General features: G+C 42.1%; 1 protein-coding gene across 10 annotated transcripts in view; it reads right to left on the bottom strand.

The window, feature by feature from the left end:
• Positions 1 to 24,884, bottom strand: part of AFF3 (ALF transcription elongation factor 3) — a 545,430-nt gene that overhangs the window by 412,315 nt on the left and 108,231 nt on the right. For 5 of the 10 annotated variants that reach the window (XM_074332377.2, XM_088796019.1, XM_074332378.2 and 2 more), the window contains exons 3-5: positions 8,847 to 8,921; positions 6,404 to 6,524; positions 4,587 to 5,414 (exon numbers count right to left, since the gene is read on the bottom strand). In XM_074332377.2, coding sequence (XP_074188478.1) covers positions 4,587 to 5,414; positions 6,404 to 6,524; positions 8,847 to 8,921 — 1,024 coding nt within the window. The remainder of the gene's footprint in view (positions 1 to 4,586; positions 5,415 to 6,403; positions 6,525 to 8,846; positions 8,922 to 24,884) is intronic. The other 5 variants (XM_074332383.2, XM_088796020.1, XM_074332384.2 and 2 more) reach the window with 2 other exon arrangements.

Below are 24,884 nucleotides of genomic sequence, written 5' to 3'. Positions count from 1 at the left end.
ACGACCAAAACGCCTTCTATACAGTGACATTCAAATTTAAGTGTCTCTTGCCTTATCACTGACGAAGCTAAGGGCAGCAGCCACTGGCTTCCTCCCTTCCGTGGCTTTTCAAATGCATTCTATTTTCAGCCATCAGAGCCCTCTGCGTGAGCAGTTTCAAACCACGGCTATTTACTAAATGAACAGAAAACAGAAACTAAACTGTGTACGGTTTGGAATACCACTGCTGAAGCTGTAACTTGCCAAACAAACGAGTTCATTGCCTTTGAGACCCATATTTTGTCCCAGGGGCACTGTATGTTAAGCTTTTTCAAAGCATTGTCCAATTTTTGCCTTGCCTCCATCACCTAGAATTAGATATTATTTTTAAATTCTACCAAGTTTGAGGCTAATATAAAGCACTCTCTTCAGGTCTAAAATCATCATTTTAATAATAATGTATCATTAGTCCATGAGTCAAAGACAGATACACTTCGAAGCTAATGACACATAAGCTTCAGGGCCTCCTGAGCAGAGGTTTCTCATAGGCTCCAGGAGGGGCCTTAGCAACGTGTTACTATTTGTGTTTATAAAAATTTCAAGTATAAGATATTTTCTGTTCTTTTGCTCCTAAAGAAGACCCCAACCCACCCCCAAGATGGTATAAATTTTAGATCCCACAAAACCTATATCTGGCCCTCGAAGTAAACAGTTCCTAACGCCTGAATCTTGAATTACATCTTAATGGCAAAACATTGTTTGTGTGTTTGTGTGTGTGTGTGTGTGTGTGTGTGTGTGTAACAAAAATAATTCACTTCTTTGGAAATAAGATTTAGTGTGCCCTACCCTAGAATGTTCTAGAACGCATGCTTCAGTCATTCATTAAGTCCCTTGTCTCTCATCTAGCAGTAGTCACCCTTCCGAGTGACACTCCAGGGAAGGTTCACTTAATGAGGGGTGGCGCCAAGAATAAGAGACTCAGCTATAACAACAAAAATATGTTTTTCATTAAACACAAAACTGAGCTGGAAAAAACAGTCAAGAGGCAGGTGTATCAGTCCAGGAATTCCCTTGAGGTCTTTAACTTCCACATCAAATTACACTGAATTTTTCTATACTAATTACCTATTATTGAAAACCAAAGAATTACAGCAAATAATTTGCCATGGCAGCAGATAGAATGCAGATGTTGTAAGGGAAAGAATGAAGAATTTAGAAAGTGTAAAATCAGGCAAAAGACATTCACGAATTCTCAATTTTTAAAAACGACAATATTTTTCTACCACAAGGATTATGAAGGTAAGGGAACTTTCCTAGGGCTAGAAGGACATTTTTAGATTTAATTTGGACTATAAGTGACAGGAATTGCAAGGTAAAAGCTATGTGCTGGCATCTAATTTATTCAATTCATTGTAAATTTCTCGGAGGCATAGATCACATCTCAGACTTTTTTTCCGTTTCTCACATCACATGACACTAGTCCCTGGTTTGATTTTCTCATGTGGAATGACCTACACAATGCCTACACAGCTATATTTGCACCTTCCGTGCCTGATGTCATTGTTACCTAACACTGCCTTTTAGCCCCCCAATTCTTCATACTGTCATAGTGAGTCTTGCTCTATAGCCAACGTCCTGAAAAGGTATAGTCAAGAAATAAAAATATTTTTTTTTTAAAAAAAGAAAGAAATGCAAGTTCCCTTCAGGTCACTCCCTTTGTCAATTTCCCTAAAAAACACATTCCCTACCTCACTGGAAGTCAGTCAATACTATTCAGACGACCTGTTCTCACTGGTGGTATCTGTGTAAACAAATACAGCCACGGACATTTTTTAAATTGTTTGCCACATTGAATTGTTTTATTCTCCCCCCCCCCAAAATAAAGCAAATACTCCCTCAAAAGTAAAATCTGATTAGTTGGTAATGTTCTTCAGTTTCTATGTTGTGAGTGTGGATTTTATAAACTTGCCCTATAAACACTGAATGATACACCTGCCAAATTTCTTAATCTCTTGGAGGAATGTAAAAAAAAATCCCAAAACAAAAAAAACCCTTTGAGTTTGAAGGATAGTGTGGGGGCGGAGCCCCAGAGAGTAGTTTCCAGGCTCTCGGCCTCACATAGACAGGTGCTGGCTCAGGTAGTAAATGGCCAACTGTGATTGCATGGCCATCAGCTGTGGCTAGTTGGCTGTCAGCTGTAACCAGTGAGCCATTGGCCACAATATAACTGCTGTGGCTACGAAGAGAGAGAAGAGAAGAACGGGGGCTAGCAAGAAGATGGCGGCTGGGCTGGCAAGCGTGGGTGGCGGTTTGCGGACAGTGTGGATCCAGCCTCCAGTGAGAGTATAGTGCCGCCAGAGAGAATATAGTGGTACGACTCCCCTACCTATGGCTCCGTGGGTGTTCCTTTTTGGCCTCACCATATCCTGCGTTCTTGTATGGGGAGCGGGAGCAGACGCCCCGCATGACGCCTGGCACGACAGATAGGAAACGTAACTTGCAGATACCACCCTGCTACTAACTGGAACACAGTCATTTTGATAGTGGACTAATTAAACACAGCAGTGTTACAAAATTCAAATGACCATATGTTCCATACTCTGCAAAGCTTTTTGATAAAATAAGAACTGTATACCTCTACCCCCTCCCCAAAATTCACCAATTACAACTTTGTCCTGTGAACGACACTTCTTTTTGTTCTTCTCTGTCGATGCACGATGGCTCTCTTTGAAGTACTCAGTACAGAATGTTAGGACGGGAGCTGGCTACCTGGTTCAATGTCATTACACGGGGGGGAAGTGAAACACTTCCTCTATAAAAGCTCCAATGTCTGTCTAACGCGACTCTCTAGCTCCGGCGTTTCCCTCTTTCTGTGATAACCAAACACGAGTCTGGGTCATTCCTGACCTGGGAGTCCTGGAAGAGCATTCTGAAAGTATCCACGTTACTAGCGACATACCCAAACACCGAATGAAAACTGTATAGTTATCTGTACAAGGCTAGCCCGGCGATCAAAAACTGGCTTTTAACCAGAGCTTTATCAACTCACTGGGCTCCAAAGTAATTAAATTATTAGGGAATAAATTTGAAATTTCTTTTGTACATAATAATCATCTTAACAAGGAATCAATTAGGATTAAAATTATAAAAGGATTCCTGACGGTTGCAGGCACTGCTGTGGAAGGATAAGTCATGCTTTATTTGCCATTACAGGTCATTTGATAATGATGACAAAAATCAAAGTGCTTGATGAATTTTGTAAGGTGGTACCTATTATGTGTCCTACAAACTTTAAAGAACATGAATGCTTGCAGAAGTTAGAGTTTTACTTATATTAATTCCTAGTGAACACTTTCTGGGGTCCATCATTAAAGAATAATCAAAAGAAGTTACTGGTACACATGCCATTAATTTCCTCAATAGAACCTGCATAAACATCTGCGTAATATATTGTTCTCCCAATTGGTGCATGGTGCTTTCTCACATGGTGCTCAGAAATGGTCAGGGTGTCTTGTGAGATATGTAACAAGAAATACCCAATCATTTGTTTCATTTGGTTATTCAATCAAATTAAGATACAAAGAATATTCCATGTTTGTTACTCTATCTTTAAAAAAGTATCCAAAAAACCCCAAAACTGAATAGTTCCTAAGTACAGTGTTCTAGAACTCACCTTTGTATTTCAGTTAGTATACCACGTCATCGCAAAGCAAAACACATGTGCAGTCGTATTTCTTCGTCGTGTGCTTGTGACAACTGTCATCAATTTGGAATACACTGTAAGAAGTGCTTCTCTACCACAAACCTTCATTTTCAATCCAGATTTCTGTTCAAGAGACTAGTCATGGCCTTTTTGCTATCTCTGTGATTATGTGACTGGCTTGTTTTCAGTTCTAATATTCCATACAGCCGATCTACATATTTGAATAAACACTTTAGAATAAAATCAAAATGCAAATCAGGAGAATCTGAACTACAAGATTTCACTAGATTCACACAGCCTGAGATTTTTTTTTTTTTTTTTACAGGGCAAAGGGAGTCCTTACTTGACTGACATCAATGGACCTGGGTCTTAAATACTATCATATGGATGGGACAAGTGATATATTTGCATATTCACCATAATCAGCATTGAATTGTTTAACAATTAAAAAGTCATTCTGAGATTAACTTTGTGAAGTTTGTCCTGGAACAATTCAAACTGACCACAATGTTAAATTTCTAAAGTCTTTTACGTGAAAGTTAACCTCTACATACGAAAAAGTACAGCTTTTGAAGTCCTTTTATTTCTAGTGTCTCCTATTTCTGTCAACACTGGCTTGCACAATATCCCCTGAACTGTATTAAAGAAGACATTTCTTTCTGAATTAAGAGACACACACACGACTGCATTTGTTGGTCCTTATAAAACGCTGATTTGAATCTACTTGAGATTCTTAAGACAGCATTATTTATGTGTACGTCCTCCCTTACTGACTGCTACGAATCCCACCACATGCAGTCAGTCAAACACTGAAATAAAGAAACATGGGAACTGAATCCACAGCTGTCAGGTAACCACTCAGAACTACTCAGATGCGTGTTAGCAGGAAGAGGACAAGACTCACCTCCGTCTGTTTGGGGATGCTGAACTTAGCAAGCTTGGCCTTGGCTCTGGCCGACTCCGACTTGGTGGCAGGGACACCCCTGTAGGACGTGCAGTGCACGCTGGTTTCCGTGGACGACTTCAGCTTCGGAGACTCATCAGGGGCCTGATCTTGGCCATCCATGGGCCGCACGTATGCGGTCGGTTTCTGCTGAACCAGGCTGGGTTTTGAAGCCAGGGACGGAGGAAAGTTCTGAACACAGTGTGCACTGCCACTGTGCTTGGCTGCCATAGCAGGTGGCCTTTCCTGGGTCTGAAGACCCACCTCTACATTGCAGACTTGTTTGGCCCGTGGTTGCTGTCTGCCAACACTATCTCCAAGGAGGGTCCTGAGAGAGCCCTGTTGTGCTGAGTTGGAAGAAGAAGAAGAAGAGGGAGGTGAGGGTAAGGAGCTCGATACACAGTGATTAGGCTTTTTACCATGGTTCTCTGGCTTAGCGGTTCTGTTCAAACCAACCACCCTGTGTCCGTACTTACTTGCTCTCTGTTGGCCATCGGGGGGCGGGTGCCCAACCTTCTGCCAGCCCACGGTGGTCCTCTTACTCTGCTGCCCGGGGACAGCTGCTGGTGTGGAGGAGGCAGTGCTGCAGACTGACGAGGGCTGAGGCTGGGCTCTTGATTCGGGGACAAAGTGTTCATCCATCTTGTTCACAGGAGCCTGAGCAAGCCCAGGCTTGGGAACACCAACTAGGTGACTCTGATTGGATCTATCGGTTAAAAAGTCTTTCATTTCATCGTAATTGCCGAGCGTATTCTGGATCCGGTTGGAGAGTTCGTCCCCCTTGTTTGTCTGGAGAAAGAAAAACATACCCGCTTGTTAGAGACAAAGGAAACATAGGAAACTGTGGAGAGGGGCCTGGACGGACCACAGAGCCAAGGTCACCGCATGCAGAATGAGGGCTGACACATGAAATCAAAATCGCCGTCTCGGAGGCCACCTGTCAGCGCTCTGCGCCACACCAGACCCAGAAACCGTTAAGGGCCTCATAGGACACGAAGGCCCCAATCCTTGGCTTGTGCGGCCGCTGAGGACATCAGCACGCGCCCTACTGTAACTTCACAAAACGGTCCAGATAAGGATCTCCAGGACTGGCTTTCCTTTTCTGTTTTTCTGCTCCCAGCAGAAGCTTTTCTTGAAAATTCAGATTTGGCTCAAATTGTTCTGCTTCCAATTTGTAAATACGTAATTATTCTTGTCAGAAACCCCAAGTGCGAGGCAAGAGAAGTCAGAGTGAAGGGTAAAATGCACATGGGGCTAAATGTGCAAGAAGCCAGGAGCCTGAACTACCTACAGCTCCATGCAGCCAAAGACACCAGTGACGTCTGGGAAGACACCTCATTTGGGAGGAGAGGTTATATTTCTGGCCTTTGGGTAAATGAAAGACAATCCCAAAGTTTCTTTCTCATCAGCCCCAGCAGGTACCCTAATACTAACGTGGTCCACGTGTAACACATATGTAACCCAACCTCTTTTAAGAGTGTTTGTTTCCTAACACCTTAGAACACAGAGCACATGTCACTGACTTTGAAAATCAATGCAGAGATGAAGTCTACGTTATTCATAAAAATCACAGCAAGTTACACTTCACTGACAGAGTGGCCAGTAAAGACATGTGAACTAGACACCAAGCTTTGTGTGCGAAGACCCCACTCTTAGTGGCTGAGCCACCTTCCTTGGGCTAACTAACGTTTGGTCAACTCTTCAAGTCAAGACCATCACACGGGGGTTAGAGTTACAAACGAGTGAGGGGTGGAGATGAACAATGGAAAACCATCTACCTTATAGGGTTCACTGAAGAGGGAGTAACTTGAATTAAATGTGCCATCATCCTGTTGCGTTTCCTGATTTCTTCTTTCTCGTTCTTTCCTCCGTAACACATTTCTATCTGGTTCATAGACACTGCATCAGAGAAAGAAAAGAGAACAACCCCACACACACAAAATTAAAGGCTAAAGCCCAATCTCACATTCACCCGAGAGCAGAAGTCTGGTTCATGGACAAATGGTGACGATGACAAGAACATTCTAATCAAGCAGGATGGGCTCATGTGTCTGATAATTACATTCTCCAGGAAGAAAAAAATCCTTAGCACAAGTTCCAACCAGTACTAGGCCTCTCTGCCTGACATGGGAAAGAGGAAATATCTAAGCCACCTTGACAGGGAGAGACTAAAAGTAATCTTCAGGCAGACGGTAATTATTGCGACGTGTAAATAGAAATTATGAGCATAGTTCCTCTTATGACATAGCCTGCGAGTGTTATATGGGAATGCTCTTGTTCTTTTCGTTCTTCCTTTTTCTTTTTTTCGCATGGCTGTGTTTCTGTAGTGATTCTTTCATTAGCTAACTCCCTAAAGAGCTGTTAGAACTCCATGTTGCAGTGGCTTTCACAGCTGTGAGCCCTCTTCTGATCTCTGCTAATCAGTCAAGTCGTCAAACTAGGACAGAATCAACTCTTCCTTCTGATATATTTGACACTATCACTCCTCCTAACCATGAAAAATGTGCCAGGAGGAAGGGGTGTGGGCAATGGAGGGAGAGCACGGGAATTGAATTATGGTGTGTCATCAAGGAACTCAGCCTTTTTGTTGAAGAAAATGAATATCTATTCTCCTAAAACGCAATTATTAAGTGACCAGACACCAGATAACTGGGAGGACTGAGGAAGAAACAGTGTTCTTTCTCCCTAATAAGGAGAAAATAAAGGGCCTAATTCAGCTAATAATAAGGAAGTGACCCATGTAGTGAAGGAAGGAAATACACTGTTGTTTTGTTTTGTTTTTTCTTTTTCAGCCCAGTAGATAAAGAAATCTGGCCTTGGTGTAAACACAGAACTAACACTACCAATTGTAAATACCTGACACGTCCCTCAGAATGAGCACTGTCTTCATTTCCTGGCAGAAGTATTCGTTTAAGGGGTCTTATCATCACCTTGCTTAGAGCTCCCACTCGGTCCAGCGAGCAGATGCCTGAGCTGGGATCCAGGGCAACCACCTACTGACTGTGGTTCGCCCCCAGCCACCAACATGATGATAGGAAAAGCACATGCTCTCTCTGCACCCCAGGCCTTCATTACAGCACAGCGTGTTTCACGGTGGTGCTGTACGGTTTAACCATGAACACAGTCCATAAAAAGGGCTCCAGAATGGCTTTCGGTGTCAAAATCCAATGTACTGCTATTAAATGTTGTTAATAACGAAAGGATCTGTGGGTGTTTGAAGGAACTTGTAGAAATAGGAAGGTTTTGTTTTGGTTTGGTTTGTTTTTTTCAGCCAAATTGCTACGCTGAGTAAAAGAGAGACTATCTGTGTCACGTAGCTATAGAGGACACAAATAAAATAATCATAACATAAATATCACGTATCCTCCTAGCTCTGCCCATGTGGCCAGAATATACTTGAAACTTGCTGTTTAAGGGGCGACGCTAGGCTGTGTTTCCAGCAAGGCTGTGAGACACTGCATTTCAATTTAAGAGTAAGGAATGTTAAAATACCCAGAATATGCAGACTGTTATCATTTTAACTCATCCTTAGTACATTAGCCGAGGTTATTAGATTTGGGAGTCCAACCAGTGACCTTCATAGAAAGGGCAGCTGAGCCACAGCGTCACCAACGGAGAGGCTCACAGCTCAAACATGGCCCATGGTCACTAAGAACTCTCTGGGGTGGCTGTGGCAACCCTGACTGGCATTAGGGAGGCACAAGATGGAAACGACACTCTTAGTCTCGGAACCAGGCTGGTGGTTCAAAGGAGAGGGTGTGACTGTCCCTCCCTGGTTGTGGACATTCAGAATATGAAACCCCCCACTTTCATGAAGACTCCATGGATTTCAAATGGAGACTTCTATAAGGACACACGACTCATGCTGTGGATGGACATGAAGTGAGCTTTAGCCAGGAGGAGGATTCTGCTTTCACCATTGACGTGCTAACTTTCAGACCAATTCCAGCTTTTGCAGTCAGAAAAAAAAATAAAACCTTGCACTGCCAGCATTACACTTCCCCCCCCCTCCAGTCTGCACAGCCACCTGTGCGGCGCCTACTGTGCGCAACTCACGCACAGAGACGCCCACAAACATGCTTGCTGCCCTCAGCCAGGTCAAGCCAACCAAACACACAAGACTGGTGTGATGTACGAAGTGACCTCATGTAACATGGAGCGGGCAGGGGGCATTCAGGATGACTGCGGCCTTCCGAGATGGCCCCATGCCCGAAATAATACCTCCTGCACCGGCTGGCTGACGACTGAAATTCCACCACTAGCGAGTCGTTCCTCTGGTTTAAGATGTCTTCACCCCTGTAAGAAACGCAGACACCACAAGAGGGAAAACACTTGAAACCTGTATCCTCATGTGCCTGGGCTTGTCTGCTTTCTTCCCCAGGGCCAGGAGGAAAGGCTACAAGGACAGCAGTGTGCAAACCGGAGGCATGACAAAAAAGGAAGGGATGATGTGGAAGGCAGGAACAAAACAAATCTATCAACCCCACCTGTGCTGCAACACGGCTTAGATGTGTAAGACAAAGCCATCAGGGTAAAAGCCATATGAGGTAGGCAGGTATTGAACTCACTGTGGTTCCAGCGTCAGGTGTAACGATCACTCCCGAATACGGAGAACTTGGAGGTGAGGAGGAAGCCACTCTTCCTTAATTAAACCTGCCTCATTTCCCAACCCCTTTAAGCTTGAAGGTAACCAAAAGCACCCCACAGGCAGCCCACTACTAGCTCAAGTCCTCCAAGGAGGTCCCATGGTTTCTAATACTAAGAAGGACTCAACACCCTCAGGAACAACCACACATCACCTCCTAATAGAAAGGAACTGGCCATCTTTTATGAGACCACCACAAGGCTCACGCTGTGCAGCAGCCTCCACACCATCAGATGAAACCATGACGACGAAAAATGACAATCACCCCTCCCACCCCCCGCTTTCTCCAGAGAGGACAGGAAACCCATGGGGGGGGTGACACTTCTTCCATGTCTTCCTTCCCAGCTGTTTCTCTCCCCCTTCTGTGGTCGGCAGCCCCGTCATTTCCACCGAGCATTCAGCTCTTCCTAATGGCAGCCCACCCACTCCTCATCCTTAACTAGAACCACAAGCCCACGTGTTACCTCAGGCCTAGGAAGACAAAATGTTACCTGAGTAAAGCAAATGTCATTGTAAGAGAAAGTCTGGACTTGCCATCCCCCATCTCTCCCTAAGCATCTGAACTTTGATCTCTTCTACCAACACTTAATGTTTTGACTCATAAAGAGAGTATCTCCTCTACAGTGAGTCCACCATTCCACTAATTGCGTGTGAAATCTATGCAGGTCTTCCCAATCCTGCAGAGTGCCTTTCTCTTGATCTGTCACCATTAAAACTCAGCCTTCTTCCCTCCTCTGCCATTCCAACCATGTGAAGCCCATGCCGTTGGCGTTAGAAGCAAAGGAACCTTTCCCACGACATGCTGCTAGTCAGGTCAGCATCCCTGGGGACGGGGACTGAAGCGGTAGAGAATTCCAAATCCTGGCCTGCCAATATATATATGTCAGACTCAGTAAAAGCTTTGTGTTACGAGCTATGCTTCTTTGTTACTAGCAGATGGTAAAATTTCTATCATCTGTAAAGTTGTTCCAGATTTCTGTGAGAATTATAAGAATCATACTCCTCAAGTGTATGTCACCAAATGTATTTATTTATTTTGCAGGGAAGTGGAGGCAGCCAACTGCTACAATATTATTTATTCTTGGTTGCAGATGTATAACATTTCAGAAAATTGGAGCTTTTAAATCAACTCTTTTTAAAAGACATTGAATTTTAGAGTTTAGAAAATAGTCTATGAAAAATGTAAAAACTTTCTGATCATTTCCCATTTATTTGTTTTTAATCTATAAATTGAAGTATCATGTAGGCTCAGGTAAAAGCCAATTATGGGGTTAAGTCGGAATAGATGTCAAAACATGATATTATCATCCTTTCCAAAATGAGGATATTCTGGATCATATGGTATCAGTAGCGAAGTAAATAATGATAATACCTTTGAACCTGATGACTTCTCCCTTCCACTGAGCTCAAAACATTTCACATATATGTCCCTTAATTATAGTTACAATGTCCTTTGGCGAAAGACAGGGATGGTAGATATTATTAGGTTAACTTTTTTAAAGATCATGCAACTCAGCGTAAGAGTCTGACCATTCAGACGATGCCATAAAGAAAACATTATGTAGAAGGAAAAGCAATGTCCAGAGTACTAAAGTACTTTCTTCATGTCTATCTGGGGAAGAGGTACTGTCCCTGAGCCACGCGGCGGCCACACTGGCTACACCCTGGTGTCCATCATCCTAGGGTTAATGAAGAGTGAACATGAGCCCCAGAGCAGCAAAACAGGACAAGGAAAACAAAGGGAAGCTATTTCTCATGCAGAGAAAACTAAAAGGAGAATTCTGGAACAAAGGCTGGGCTGTTAGAATTTTTACATTTCCAGAACAAAAGACAAAAGTCAGTCTCTCTCCACAGCACACACATAAAAAGGATAACCATGTAACATATTACAGAATACTGGAATCGAGGACAGACGAATGAATAAAGAAATTATAGATTCTAACGTAAGCCAGCGAGGGCTGATGGTATCACCTTTGCCAGCAAATCCCGCCCATTCATCAGCCTGCTCCGATCCCGGCCCAGGGAAAGATGCTGGGGCTCGTGCAGCCCGCCCCTGCAGCTGAGTCCCAGGTTTGACCCAGAGACCCCACCGGCCAGGAGAGACGGCCGTCCTCCTTCCTGCACTGAGCCATATGCAGCCGCTTTCAATCTGAACATTGGCTCCAAGCAAATTGCATTTGCCACGGAGGAGGCTTTCAGCCAAGCGTATACACAGCTAAGTGCTCCCCTTGCCTAGAATCTTCATAATGTTTTATTCTTAAAAACAAAACAAAAACCCATCATTTTCCTACCTACTTGTGTATCTCCAAGGTTGGGGTCTAGGAACAAGTCAATTCGATGAGAAGAAAATGAACAACCTCTCACCTATTTCTGAAGAAAGTTCTGTTCTCCATGTTTAAAAAATACTGTCCTCTTCAAATAGCAAATTGAAATACAATTCACTTTAGTCCAAAAGCATTTCCTGACTGCCACGGTGTTAGATGCTGGCGAGATGCTGGCGACACAATTAGGGCTGTGACAGGCCTTTCCTGCTGCTGAGAAGCTGACAGCCTAAGGGACGGGGGAGAAGTGGGGAAGGGGAAAGGAGCCCATTCTAAGCTGAGAATGCCGATGTCATGTGGTCACGGCACTGCAGAAGGGAGAACGGGGCATCAGGGTTGCTTTCTGCAAGAGATCACCTTCGAGCTGGGTCTTAGAAAAAGGCAGGTGGAGGAGAGGGAAGGGAAAAAGAAGCGCTTAAAAGTACAAGATAGATAAATTACTATCAAGTGGCCTTCGAGGGTATTCAGGGGATGTGACCCTTGCCCTCCCCATAGCATCTTAGTCTTTAACCAGCTAGAATTTCACATTTAAGGTTCCATTTCTTTGGTTTGCTTCACTTCTAACCCGTCATTCCTACAGTACCTCATAAGTTTACCTGATCCCTTCCTGCAAGCAGGTTTGGTTTGGAGTAAATAAGTGAATAAACTTGCTTTACAGTTTGTATAAGGCCTGGCCTTGAACGGCTGATGCGCAGAGGAGACAGTCTTTTCCGTCATGGAACATTTACAGTCCTGGGACAACATGCCAACCTGCCCCTGGGATGTGGACTGGCAGCCACAGGGCAAACAAGAAGAAAAAAAGGCACTAAGTGGGGAAGAGAAGAATGTTTCCCAGGAACTCTCCTCCTTTTTGGAGCAGCAATAGCAGCAACTATATATAATTAAAAAAACTTAAACACTACAAAATTATAACAATTGCTTTAAATTTAATGAGACAAACTAACATCCCTTGTTATTTATAAAGCAAATGATAAAAGATCAGTAATCCTTTCTTAAGTCAGAGAAAAGCAAGGCTGATGAATTTCACTTACAAATCCCCTCCTCAGTCCATAGGCAGAGCTAGTAGGCTAAAAGATAGCTGGTCAGAGAGTGAGAAGGTGAGAGAAGAAGTCAAGCAGAGAGAAGATGGGGCTGGAATCAGAGCTTGATAAAGAGGCAAGGATTCTCCCAACTGGAATCCTTCAAGGCCCTGAGTTGTTGTAGCATGGTGCCAGTGCTGGTGATGGTGAGGCGGTGGTGGTAGAGATGGCGAGGGTGAAGGTGGTGGTGGTGGTGATGGTGGTGGTGGTGGTGGTGGTGGTGGTGAGGGTGATGGTGGTGATGGTGATGGTGGTGGTGGTGGTGGTGATGGTGCTGGTGGTGGTGAGGGTGGTGAGGGTGATGGTGGTGGTGGTGGTGGTGGTGGTGAGGGTGATGGTGGTGGTGGTGGTGGTGGTGGTGGTGGTGGTGTGAGGGTGAGGGTGGTGATGGTGGTGGTGGTGACGGTAGTGGTGATGGTAGTGGTGGTAGTGGTAAAGTTATTAATGGTTAAAGACACTGAGGAGTGACAACCAGTTATCAGTGCATAAAACTAAGCCTTAAATTTTGAAGTACATTACTATCCCCCTGCTCACTTATATTAGACTTTTCTTTTTGAGTCAAGGAATTCTAGTAACCACGCCTATTCACTATTTTTCCGCAACAGCATTACACCACTGGTTTACCATCAGTTTTTTAAGTGTGACCCCCAATATTATTTCTACCATGGATACTCTGAAAAGGTCAGTCCAACCTTATTTGTCTCTGACCACAAAAGTTACCTCAATTTTAATTCAATCTTGAAACCCTGAGAGCAGTTACAAATCTCTGCCTTAGGGTTGTCAATCTGTTCTACAAGAATGGGAATAGAATTGAGGGTGGTTTGTGCCATAATCACATCTCCTGTACCACAGCCTTTGTGACACTAGGAAATAGAAGGGAGTCACAAAGTAACAAATGCCCATAGACGACTTTAACCCACAAATATGCCACAGAAAACAGCCTTAGGGATGATTTATGCCATCTTCCCAGACCCATCAGGCCCATATTAAATTTTGCTAATAACAATAACTCCCCTTATTACTACATGCAGACACTGCACAAAGCACTTTACATGCCTTATTTCATTTACTAGTCTTCAAAACCCCAAGAGACACTATCCTCATGTACCAGTGAAGAAGTCACAGGCTCTGAGGTTAACTAACTTGTCCAAGTGTCACAGCCAGTGAGCGACAACGCTGGGGTCTGAAGTCGGGCAGTCCAGCACCAGAGACCGAACTCTTAAGACTGCTCTGCTGGTTCCCCAGGGAACTTGCTCACTGACAGGCTCTGATAAATGGGACCCCCATCCTTTGTTAGTAAATGCCAGCCAGAAGGGTGTTAATTTTCAGATCATGACCATTTCAATTTGTTCTTCTGAGATCTGCTAAGCCTCCTTGGTTGATATACATTAAGAATTCTTCTAAAATCTATAAAATATAACTGGCATAAGCAATTCAAATGAATCAGCAGTGGCAATTAACTAACACTCCAGGCCTTGAGTTCTGTACAGTGCATTCCTTAAGGATTATGGAGTGCAGCTTATAATAGAATTAGCATAGACGAGTCACTGTTACAATATGGTACTGGATACTTTTCAGTTCTTTACTGATCATTTACTGAGTCCCAACTCCATTTCTAACTCAGTGGACATGATGGTTGCTCCAAATCTCTCTCATAAATACACTCCAGTGAGTTTTTCAAGAAATGACAGATAAATAACAGCTTTGACAGCCAAGAGTTAAACGCTTTTCCTGAGGGACCCTTAGTCTTGGTGCCATGAGAACAGGCATTGGGTTCTAATGGAATTGTTCCATGACAACAAACCGCCAGGCTGTATGACAAGCAGTTTTCAAAGAGGCTTTGCATACAGTATAAACAGCAGAAGTTCGTTTGAGTTTCTTAACAGGACCTTTTCCCTTTACAATATGAAATGCCATGGGATGAAGCAATTACTCTGATTTACCATCTTCTCCTTGGTAGAATATAAAGATGCAGCAGAGTCTCACAAAAGCAGTCTCTTAGCCCAATGAGACCCACCTGCAAAGTCCCTACTATGCTGTTTCCAAGAGCTCACTGCCAGACAGCTGCACGGGGCTGGCCGCCATCGATCACAGGGTCCACGAGGAGAAGGAGGCTCATTCCCAGGGCTTTTCATGTTAGAGCCAATGAATTACTTTTCCTCCACCCAACACTCAGTTACATTTCATTTGCACTTTACAGCATCAGTCTCTAAACTTCAGCTCCTAGGAATTTCTAAGCCATATACAGGAAGGGTCTTATTTTAGCGCATGCTGTTTTAGCCATGATGCCCTTCCACACAACCTGGTGGCCACTCGGGGACACAGAGGTGGTGGATGAAGTCAGAGGGCACAAGGGAGGCCACGTCGCCTCACACAATTTCCTGATGTCAGCTGGGTCCGGCTCCTGGACACAGAAACCCGGGACCCCAAATGTTAGCCAAAAAAGAATGGCTCTGCTTTTCCTGCATTCAACTCCTTAGCTTTTTTCCCTCCCAGAACCACTAGTGAGAAATGCACTATTTGGTTAGGAGGGGTTTCTGAGAGAAGTTAGAGTCCAATTGGGCTACTGCCATCTGTTGAACTGAATTAATTTACCTGTGAGATAAAGAACTAGCCCAAGGCTAGAAAGAAAACAGAGCTAACTTTGCAAGAAGGTAGAATTCAAGGGGTATGCATGTCTTCGAATGCCTTCTGGTGTCTATAATAAGACAGGCCAACCGTTAGAGTCTTCCATGTAGACAACAACACAGATGGAAACTACTATAATAGAAATTAACATATCGAGAGACCCTCTCTGAAGATGAGAATGACGTGTTTTAGAACAACTTAACTGTGAGTCTCAGTGGGTAAGGAGAGCAGGGAAGAGGGAAATAAGACACTAAAAATCCTCATTATCTGAAAGAGATCACAGAACCCCCCTGCAAGGATGGAGGCAGGATTGGGGTGTGACAGCAGGAGCTCAGTTCCTGGGTCACAGAGAAACAGAAGCCAATGGGCAGATGTTCCCTCAGCTTCTCATCCTCCAACATTTCCCACTCACCTGCCACTTCCGGCCTTCACACCCTCTCCTCCTCCCCAGGCTCTGAAGCCTATGTCCCCCAACCCCCACTTTCCCATAGATGCCACTTTCTCCTATTTGGTCATCATCTTGGGTCTCCTTTTTTCTGATCAGGAAATAAACCCATTCAAACAGATGGCCAATAGACACATGAAAAGATGCTTGACATCACTAATCATCAAAGAAATGCAAATTAAAACCACAATAAGATACAACCTCACTTTTGTAAGAATAGCCATCATCAATAAATCAACAAAAAACAAGTGTTGGCGAGGATGTGGAGAGAAGCGAGCCCTTGTGCACTATTGGTGGGATTGCAAATTGGTGCAGTCACTATGGAAAACAGTATGGAGCATCTGCAAAAAATTAAAAAAAGAACTACTGTATGACCCAGCAATTCCACTTCAGGGTACTTATCCCAAGAAACCCAAAACACTAATTCGAAAAGTTACATGCACCCCTATGTTCACTGTAGCATTATTTACAGTAGTCAAAATATGGGAGCAACCTAAGTGTCCATCAATAGAGGACTAAATAAAGAAGAGGTGGTACATATATACAATGGAATGTTACTCAGCCATAAAACAGAATGAAATCTTATCATTGTGACAACATGGATGGACCTGGAGGTTATTGTGCTCAGTAAGATAAGCCAGACAGAGAAAGACCACATACCATATGATTTCACTTATATGTGGAATCTGAAAAGTACAAATGAACAAACAAAAACAGAAACAAACTCATACGGGGGACATTTATTTTTTAAGAAGCATTATATAATAGTTTAATGGGAAATACTTTTTTGTGGTGACACAAAAAAATAATGGTACATCTTATAATTTATTTTTCCTAGGTTCAGTTAAATGTGGTTTTCTCCCTCCCTTCCTTCCCTCCTTCCATCTCTCCCTCCCTCCTTCCCTCCTTTCCATTCTTCCTTCCTTTGTTCTTTTGGTCCTTCCATCCACTTTTTTTTTAAATTAGTTTCAGGTGCACAAGACAAAGTAATACTTAGACGTTTATCTTTTATATCCCTCACACTGTGTGAACCCCCTCGCCCCATCCACTATCCCTCTGACATCGCACAGAGCCATAACATTTCCACTGTCCATACGGAGAACATTTTGATGGCTGCCAAATGGGAAGAGGGTTGGGGGGCTGGGTGAAAAAGGTAAGGGGATTAAGAAGTACAAATTGGCAGTTACGAAACAGTCATGGGGATGTAGGGTATAAGAAACATAGTCAATAATATGAGATGTGATCAAAACATACAGTGAATGTTTAGACAAAATTTATTATAGTAAAAGACAGATTGCCATTAATCCCCCTCAAAATACTCCCCCTCTCTTTGAAAACATTTATCCCATTGTTCTTGCCACTTGCTGAAGCAGTTATGGAAGTCCTCCTAACGTGAGTGTCTTTAGTTGCCCTGTCGTGGCTGCCGCGATGTCCTGAATTGATTCAAAACGTTTTCCGTTCATGGTCATTTTGACTTTGGGGAAGAGCCAGAAGTCGCAAGGTACCAGATCCAGGGAATAAGGTGTAAGGACACACTATAATGTTTTCAGTTGACAGAAATTTCCATATCAGAAGCGATGTGTGACACGGAGCATTGTCATGATAGAGGATGAAATAAAGACACGAAAGAGGACTTCCAGAACTGCTTCAGAAAGTGACAAGAACGATACGATAAGTGTGTTCGAAGTGAGGGGGAGGATTTTGAAGGGGATTAATAGCAAAGTGTCTTTTACTGTAATAATTTTTTTAAACATTCACTGTATTTTAAAATCATACCTCATAATATAATAACTATGTGTGGTGTAAGGTGGGTACTAGACTTATCGGGGTGATCACTTTGTAAGTTATATAAATCCCTAATCATTATGTTGCACACCTCTGCAGAGACTCTTGACAACATTTCTCTAACTTCTCATGGTAAGAACTCTGCAGTAAATTAAGCTTGACTTAGAGAAAGATGTTAAGAATTATGAATCATTTGAACTCTACAGTTCTATAATTCATTCCGTGCTAGTGACACTAAAGATGATTAATTCTAAATATCCATATAATACAGTGTCAGAACACCAACAGGTCTTCCTATGGCTGACGTGCCACTCACAAGTTCCAATTTTAATTACACATGTAATCTATCATAAAAATATTTTACTTGATCCCTAGAACATTAGGAATCTTATATATTATAGGGTTGCCTACAAATGACCATTACCATGATTCTTTAAGAAATGTTGCAAAGAGGATACCCACCAAGTTTACTCTGACAACATGTTTGCTTCATGTTATCTTGAGCTGTCTTTACCCCTGCCTCCCCTTTTCCTTTCCTCTCTTCCCCCCATCCTTACTCTTTCCATCTCTTTTTATGTTTCCCATATACACGCATACACAGCAGAGTAAATCCAATGTCACAAGATATTAAGATACATTTATTTATGTGAAGGAAGCCTATGAAGAAGGCTCTTCTTTCTCAAAATGCTGTGCATGGAACAGAATTAGGTAATCTAGGCTAGGTAGGGTTGGGCCGTTGGTGTCATCACACAGGGAGAGATGGAAGGCAACATCTCACTTCGCTCCTCATCTTTGATCTCTGCCAACTCAAAATCAAGCAGCCTTCTGCTGAGTTAGCAGGAGGAGGATTCCATTCTGTGGACTTCCATCTTGATTTCCCAGCTCTGGGCCTCAGGGGTATCCCCTCCACTGTATTTTAGAGTCCACGCCTCTCAGAATTAGCTGGGAACATGCCTGGATCACACTGGGCACTCAGTTACCATTTGTTGAATGAATAAATGGGTGGATGCATGCATACATGAGTCACCAACCCCCCCTTTCACTGAATAGCTAGCCAGTAAGGATAAGAAATACTGTGAGTAGATTTGTCTGGTTTTCTTAGGACAGTAAAGCACATGCTATGATACATAAAGGCCTTTCATGTACATTCTGAAAGAAGCAGTCTCAAGGAATTGATAAAGCTAGGCTTCACCAGATAATTCTTTAATGATTTGCACAAAGAGACATGGAGCTGTCACGTTGTGCTTTTGCAATTAAAAGTCTACGTGCATTAACAGAAGATATTGTCCTATCTCTATGGAAAACATACTGGAAAATTACTGAACTTCACGCTTTCCTGAATCAGAAGCAAAGGAATCAGGGCCAACTTGGAATTACAAAAGTGCGAAGGCATAGCAAATCTTCCCATTGAACAAGAAGAATATTTTCTACCACTGAGCCCATAACTTCCAAGGACCTTCAAAGATACTAACACTGGGCCTGGAATGGGGAGACCCAGGTAAGGTCCAGCCACAGACAAGTTAGAGCCACTCCGTGTCTCAGACCCTCATTTCAAGCAGGGTTATAAAACCAATCCATACATTGATCAGCGGTTGGTAAGAAGCAAATGAGGTCATGAACGCAGAAGTCTTTGAAAACGTTAAAGTGTTCTGCCAAAGTGAATTATCATTAATAACCCGGATGGAGGGTGACTGACTACCCACAATGCAGAAAGAAATGCCATTCCTTACCCAGCTGATAGGTGCCTGAGCAGGCTACTCTTAAAAACGGACTTTGACCCAGGGATTTTGTATAGGAACATGGCACTCATATTTACGGTTTCACTGCAGCATTGTTTAAATTGCAAAACAAAAACAAATTTCAAACCAATTAAATATCATACTTAGAAGACTGGCTAACAAATCACAGCACTTCATTCATGGAGGCCACATAGCCTTGGATGGAGGGGAGCGATGTGTACAGACATGGAGACTATGCAACACATATACCAGAGGTGAGGAGAGTGAGCTACAGAAGAGCATGGGTGATATACGCTCTTCTACATACAACGACGTGTATGTTCATAGATCCATGCAAATTTAAAACTAGTGGTCTCTGAGGTAAGTGATGGATGGCACGGATGGGAAGGACTTTAGATTCTCCTGTCTTGCTTGGATGTTTTACAAGGCCACATTACTTTTTAAATACAAAGCACTTATTTTCAAAATACTGACAGTGTAAAGTTTTAATGTGTTCTTCCCCTTCTAAACTACCTATAAACATGCAAAACATAAAGCAATGATCAGCAAGTATTTCTCAGGATGATGAGCTATCCTGTACCAGGACCGGGCTCTCCCACCAAGCCAGGCCTTTCCACGCCCCTTCCCTCCCACACCCCTCACTCCCACTCCCCAAGGATGAACTAAACCAATCTTTCCACAAACCTAACCCACAGGCTTTAATCCAACCAAACGCAACGCTGAGCAAGGATTTCCTGAATCTCTCAGTAATTCCCCTGGTGGAGGCACAAGCAACAATAATAATCACCATCACATTCATCCTGACACCATCTAATTGCATCCACTCTGGCACAATCCAGGTCTCAGACAAACACCCTTCGTGATTCCCAAGGATAACTCCGAAGACGCCAGGTCATCAGATTGGGAACGTCTCATGAACTCAGCTTGTCTGCGTCTTCCAAGAGATACAGAACCACAAGACTATGACGCTGGGTACAGAGGCACCTGGCACTTCCAACTGCTACCGGGCTAACAACTGACCTCAGAAAGGGTTTCCTGAACTGCCAAGGCCTTCCAGGAACTCTGAACATCTCCTGGCTACAGAGTTATTACGTGTCCATTCCCCTCCCTTGCCCAGGCTCCCCCCCTCACCCCCCCAGCCCCATCTTCGCTACCTTCTAATTTCATCAGTACTCTTTGGGGTTTTTATGTGAAACTGTCTCCTTTTTTCTCATCGAGTCAAACTTTGCTTGCTGTTTGAGAAATACTATTTATTATATTTATTATTTCTTTTCAAGTAATAATAAAATTGGAATTTTAGATAAAAAAGAATTGTTCTTCAGATTATAACGTGCATTTCCTCAGTTTCAAATACTTGTATTTTAAGCAGTTGTTTCTGACTAGTATTTACAAGTCTTACAGGGCAAGGAAATTATCATTAATAACAGCAAAATCATCTCTTAATATTAATATTAAGCATTATACATTTTCTTAATCATTAAAGGCTGTGACTAATAGCATCTCCTTATACTTTGAAAATGCTGGTAATTCTACAACTTCTATGTGCCATTTCCTATCCACATCAATTATTTTATCGCACATATTAAATTCACCAAAGAAAGAATGATAAATGTGTAAAAACTGCACACCCTCACCAATAATTAAAGAAAGGCAAACCAAATCAAACTGAAACCATTTTTACCTACCCAACTGGAAAGGTTTTTTTGTTTTTTTAATGAGTTGGAAAATTACTATTCCGTCCTGATAAGAGTTGGTGACAGTGGTGTCTCCCACGTGGCGGGAGAGAGCGCAGATCAAGACAAAATTCCTGAGAAGAATTTTGCATTTTGCTAATACATATTCAGAGCCTTTAAAATGAATCTTTCACCTTGTTGATCTCATGCTAGGAATCTGCCCAAAGCATAATACCAACAACACAATGATGGGTATATGTGAAAGGGAGACAGGGGCCAACTGAAAAGCCTTCCAATGGTCAAAGCTGGTATAATTTGAGCAAAATAAATAAAGCAGTATTGGATTATAAACCAGATTATAAAAGAAATATCCAGGAGCCCATCCTGATATAGAGAAACAACTAAATAAATAAATGGGAGAGAACAGATAAATCTCCCATGCAGAACAACCCCAAATAATTGATGTGAAACTCCACGTTTAGGGAAGTGAAGCATAACTCTACACTCCTTAAAACTACAGCTACAGGCAACACATAAATAAATCTCACAAACGTAATATTGAGTGAAAGAAGCAATACAGAGAAAAGCACTATATAATTCTATCCGTATGATGTACAAAAAGAAGTAAACATAAACCATAGTGCTGGAATTCAGGATAATGGTTCTCCCTGGAGAGAAGAGAGGGGGTAACGATTGTTAGGATACCCAATAGAGCTTTCTGAGATTCTGGCCATATTCTAGTAAACTTGACTGAAGACCTATGTTCCATCAATGACCTAATCAACTCAGTGAATTAAACCTGACCACTACCTCACACTACACATGAAACCAGTTTCAGTTCAGGGAAAAAAAAAAAAAAAGAAAGAAAAAAACCATGAAACTGATTTTGCTGTAATGTAGGGATCGGTTTCATTTTTTCCACATGGTGAGCCAAATGACCCAGCACTATTTGAAAAGACCATTATTTTCCCAAGTGTGGTTCTGTTCCTCGACTCTCTTTTCAAATCCATCTGTCCATCTGCCTAGCCGTATGCTAACGGTATATGTCTTAATTACTACAGGTTTATAATAAAGTCTTGCTATTCAGTAGAATAAGTCCCACAATCTTACTCTTTTTCAAGATTGTCTTGGTATTCCTGACCCTTGGTATTTTTCACACATATTTTGGAATCAGCTTGCAAATTTTCACACAATTCCACGCACAACTGTTGGGAGCTGCTTTGAGGACAAGTATGCATGTCCTTGCATATGTCATATCCATATTTCCTCCCTTGTCAAATGGGGACGCATAAAGACGGGGCTTCCCTTCACCTGGGTCCATGAGTCAATCTCACAAAGAGCCCCCACACCCATGAACACATTATGAACATGTAGCACGAGCATGAAATAAACCTTGATTATTAAAAATTCTTTGGCCTTGGGATAGGAGGAGGGGCTAGAAGAAAAAGATTAAAGAATACCTCTGGATTTATTTTAAATAGCTAAGCTACAACAAGCTTATTGCATGCATACTCACACACACAAACATGGGATATATGAATCGTGAATTTTGGATGGAACATCTGAGTTACTTGCAGCTCTCTGAAATTAACTCATGCCATTTACCAGATGGCAAATTCTGGAAATAAAAGTAAAATATGCAAAAAATATACTGTCTGACTTTTATATGAAACACAGAATACCTAATTATAACTTCATATTTTAATTTTGAGAAGAGGAAACAATATAGAATTTTTATTTCTAATATCAGCTTTGAATGATCACCAATTCCGGTTTGCAAAAAGGGCTACGCTTTCTAAGCCAGTCAGCATTTCCCATTTGCGATTTTTATTGGACAATAAAAGCCATATGGGCTAAGAATTCATCAGGATTAATAAAAAAAAGATGCAAATTCTTATAATACAATGTGCCCGTAAACTTTCTGAGAACCTCTGCAACAGCTTTTTGTGTATATCAAATTAAGATTTACTATATAATAAAATTATGTAGTGATAATATACGATCTTTATCTAAAGTCATATGATTCTGCAACATTTATCCTTGCTACACTACAGCACATAAATCATGCAAGGGAATTCTCATGATACCTATTATATAGGGCACAGAATTATTTTGATTTAATTCCCTGTAAGAAGTGAGGCATTAACTTGTTACTTTAGACTGGCAAATCAGAATCAAACGCTCGTTCTAAGACTGGGTATCACTCTAGTCATGCAAGTAGCTTGAAAAACTGAAATAACAATGGCAGAGAGATTGCTCTATTTGGTTTCCAAAGGCTTTCCTGTGTGACTCTATACTTAGTTTTATGCCAAAGAAAATCAATGTCTTTACTCAACTTGTCAATCAGAAAACACATATAGAAATAGTGATTTTATTGGACCACATAAAAGTACACTGATAACAATGAAATATGAAATGGAAACATAAAATGGAATTACAAAGAAAATACACACGTAACAATATTGTTAATATGCACATATCACAATTAACATACATATGAAAATATACTTAAATGCAAAAAATATATAGAAATTTAAACTGACAAAAATCAGTTGATCAGATTTCTTCCCATATTTAGTGTTCGAATGCACCAATCTCTTTTTAATTTGGGATGATGGATGGATCTTGAGATCATCATGCTAAGAGAAGTAAGTCAGGCAGAAAAAGTCGAGAACCATATATGACTTCACTCATATGTGGGATATAAAACTGAAAGCAACAAGTGAACAAGACAAACAAACAAACAAAACCTCATCAACACAGACAACAGTTTAAAGGTTACCAGAAGGTAAGGGGGGAAGTAGAGTGATAAAAGCAGGTAAAGGGGGTCAAACATACGGTGATAGAAGGAGAACTGACTGGGTGGTGAGGACACAATGCAGTATAGAGATGATATAGTACAGAAATGTATATTTGAACCCTATATAATTTTACTAACAAATGTCACCCCAATAAATTTAATGAAAAAAGTCATTAGAATAACTAGCTTTTCCCATTACAATGAAAGTCCACAGAAACCTAATTTTCCTTTTTGTTTTTTTACCCACAAACACTAAACTTTCTACCGGGATGATAATGCTGGCACATTTACATCAGAATACCAGTGAAAAAGCATTTCTCTTTAAAATGAAGAGACCAAGTGACTCCAAATTACACTTTACGTAACACCCAAGAAATATAGATGTCTGGCTTTTGATCAAGTGCCAATAAAAAGAATCCCGGAAAGGTATACATTGGAAACCAAGGTAGAAAGCACATAATACATTGGTCTAATTATTCCCTCATTCCATCAAGGTCACTCAAGTTCTCCATGCACGAAGAATTAAATGCCATCCACATCAACTGCCTCATGTGAGTTTCCTTTTGTTTTAATGGAGGAGTATTTTCAAGAACTAAGTCCTGGCTCTAAAAGGTGAAGTGTGGTTAAGAAAAGGAGTCGGATTCTTCCTTGTCCCACTGTCCATCACCTGGTGATCATGTCCCCAACCTGAGCACCCTCAAGGCCACCCACAAAGCAGTGCACTGCTCCATACACGCCTGTGTGCCCGCTATGGCTTTCTTCACTATGGCTGACGGCCAACTTCCTCCATTCCAATTTTAGCCTTCAGGCACTTGGGGAAGCACGTGTGTGGAAGCACACACGTATGCGCAAAGTGGAACATGTTCTGAGGACGCTCAGACAAGAGCCAACCTTCCTTTACACCAACTCTGTCAAAACAAGGATGCTTAGGAAGCGTTATTTCACCCGAGGAGCAGCACTCTGCATCCCGCTATGCTAACAGAACCCTCACTGCAGAGTCAACCTTTCCCTATCCAGGAATACTGTTGGTGTGCCAGGAGCCCCCAAGTGTGAATGAACCATATTTATTCAACAGGGGTAACAGGACACACCAGTTAGGAATAAAAATGACTGCCGCATAGGATGACGACTCCCCAGAGAACCC

This window comes from Rhinolophus sinicus, chromosome 2 (assembly GCF_057876585.1).
Source record: "Rhinolophus sinicus isolate RSI-liver-muscle chromosome 2, RSI-T2T, whole genome shotgun sequence".
In the NCBI taxonomy this organism is placed as follows: Eukaryota; Metazoa; Chordata; class Mammalia; order Chiroptera; family Rhinolophidae; genus Rhinolophus; species Rhinolophus sinicus.
Note: the sequence above shows the minus strand (reverse complement) of the source record. Positions and strands in the feature narration are given on the sequence as shown.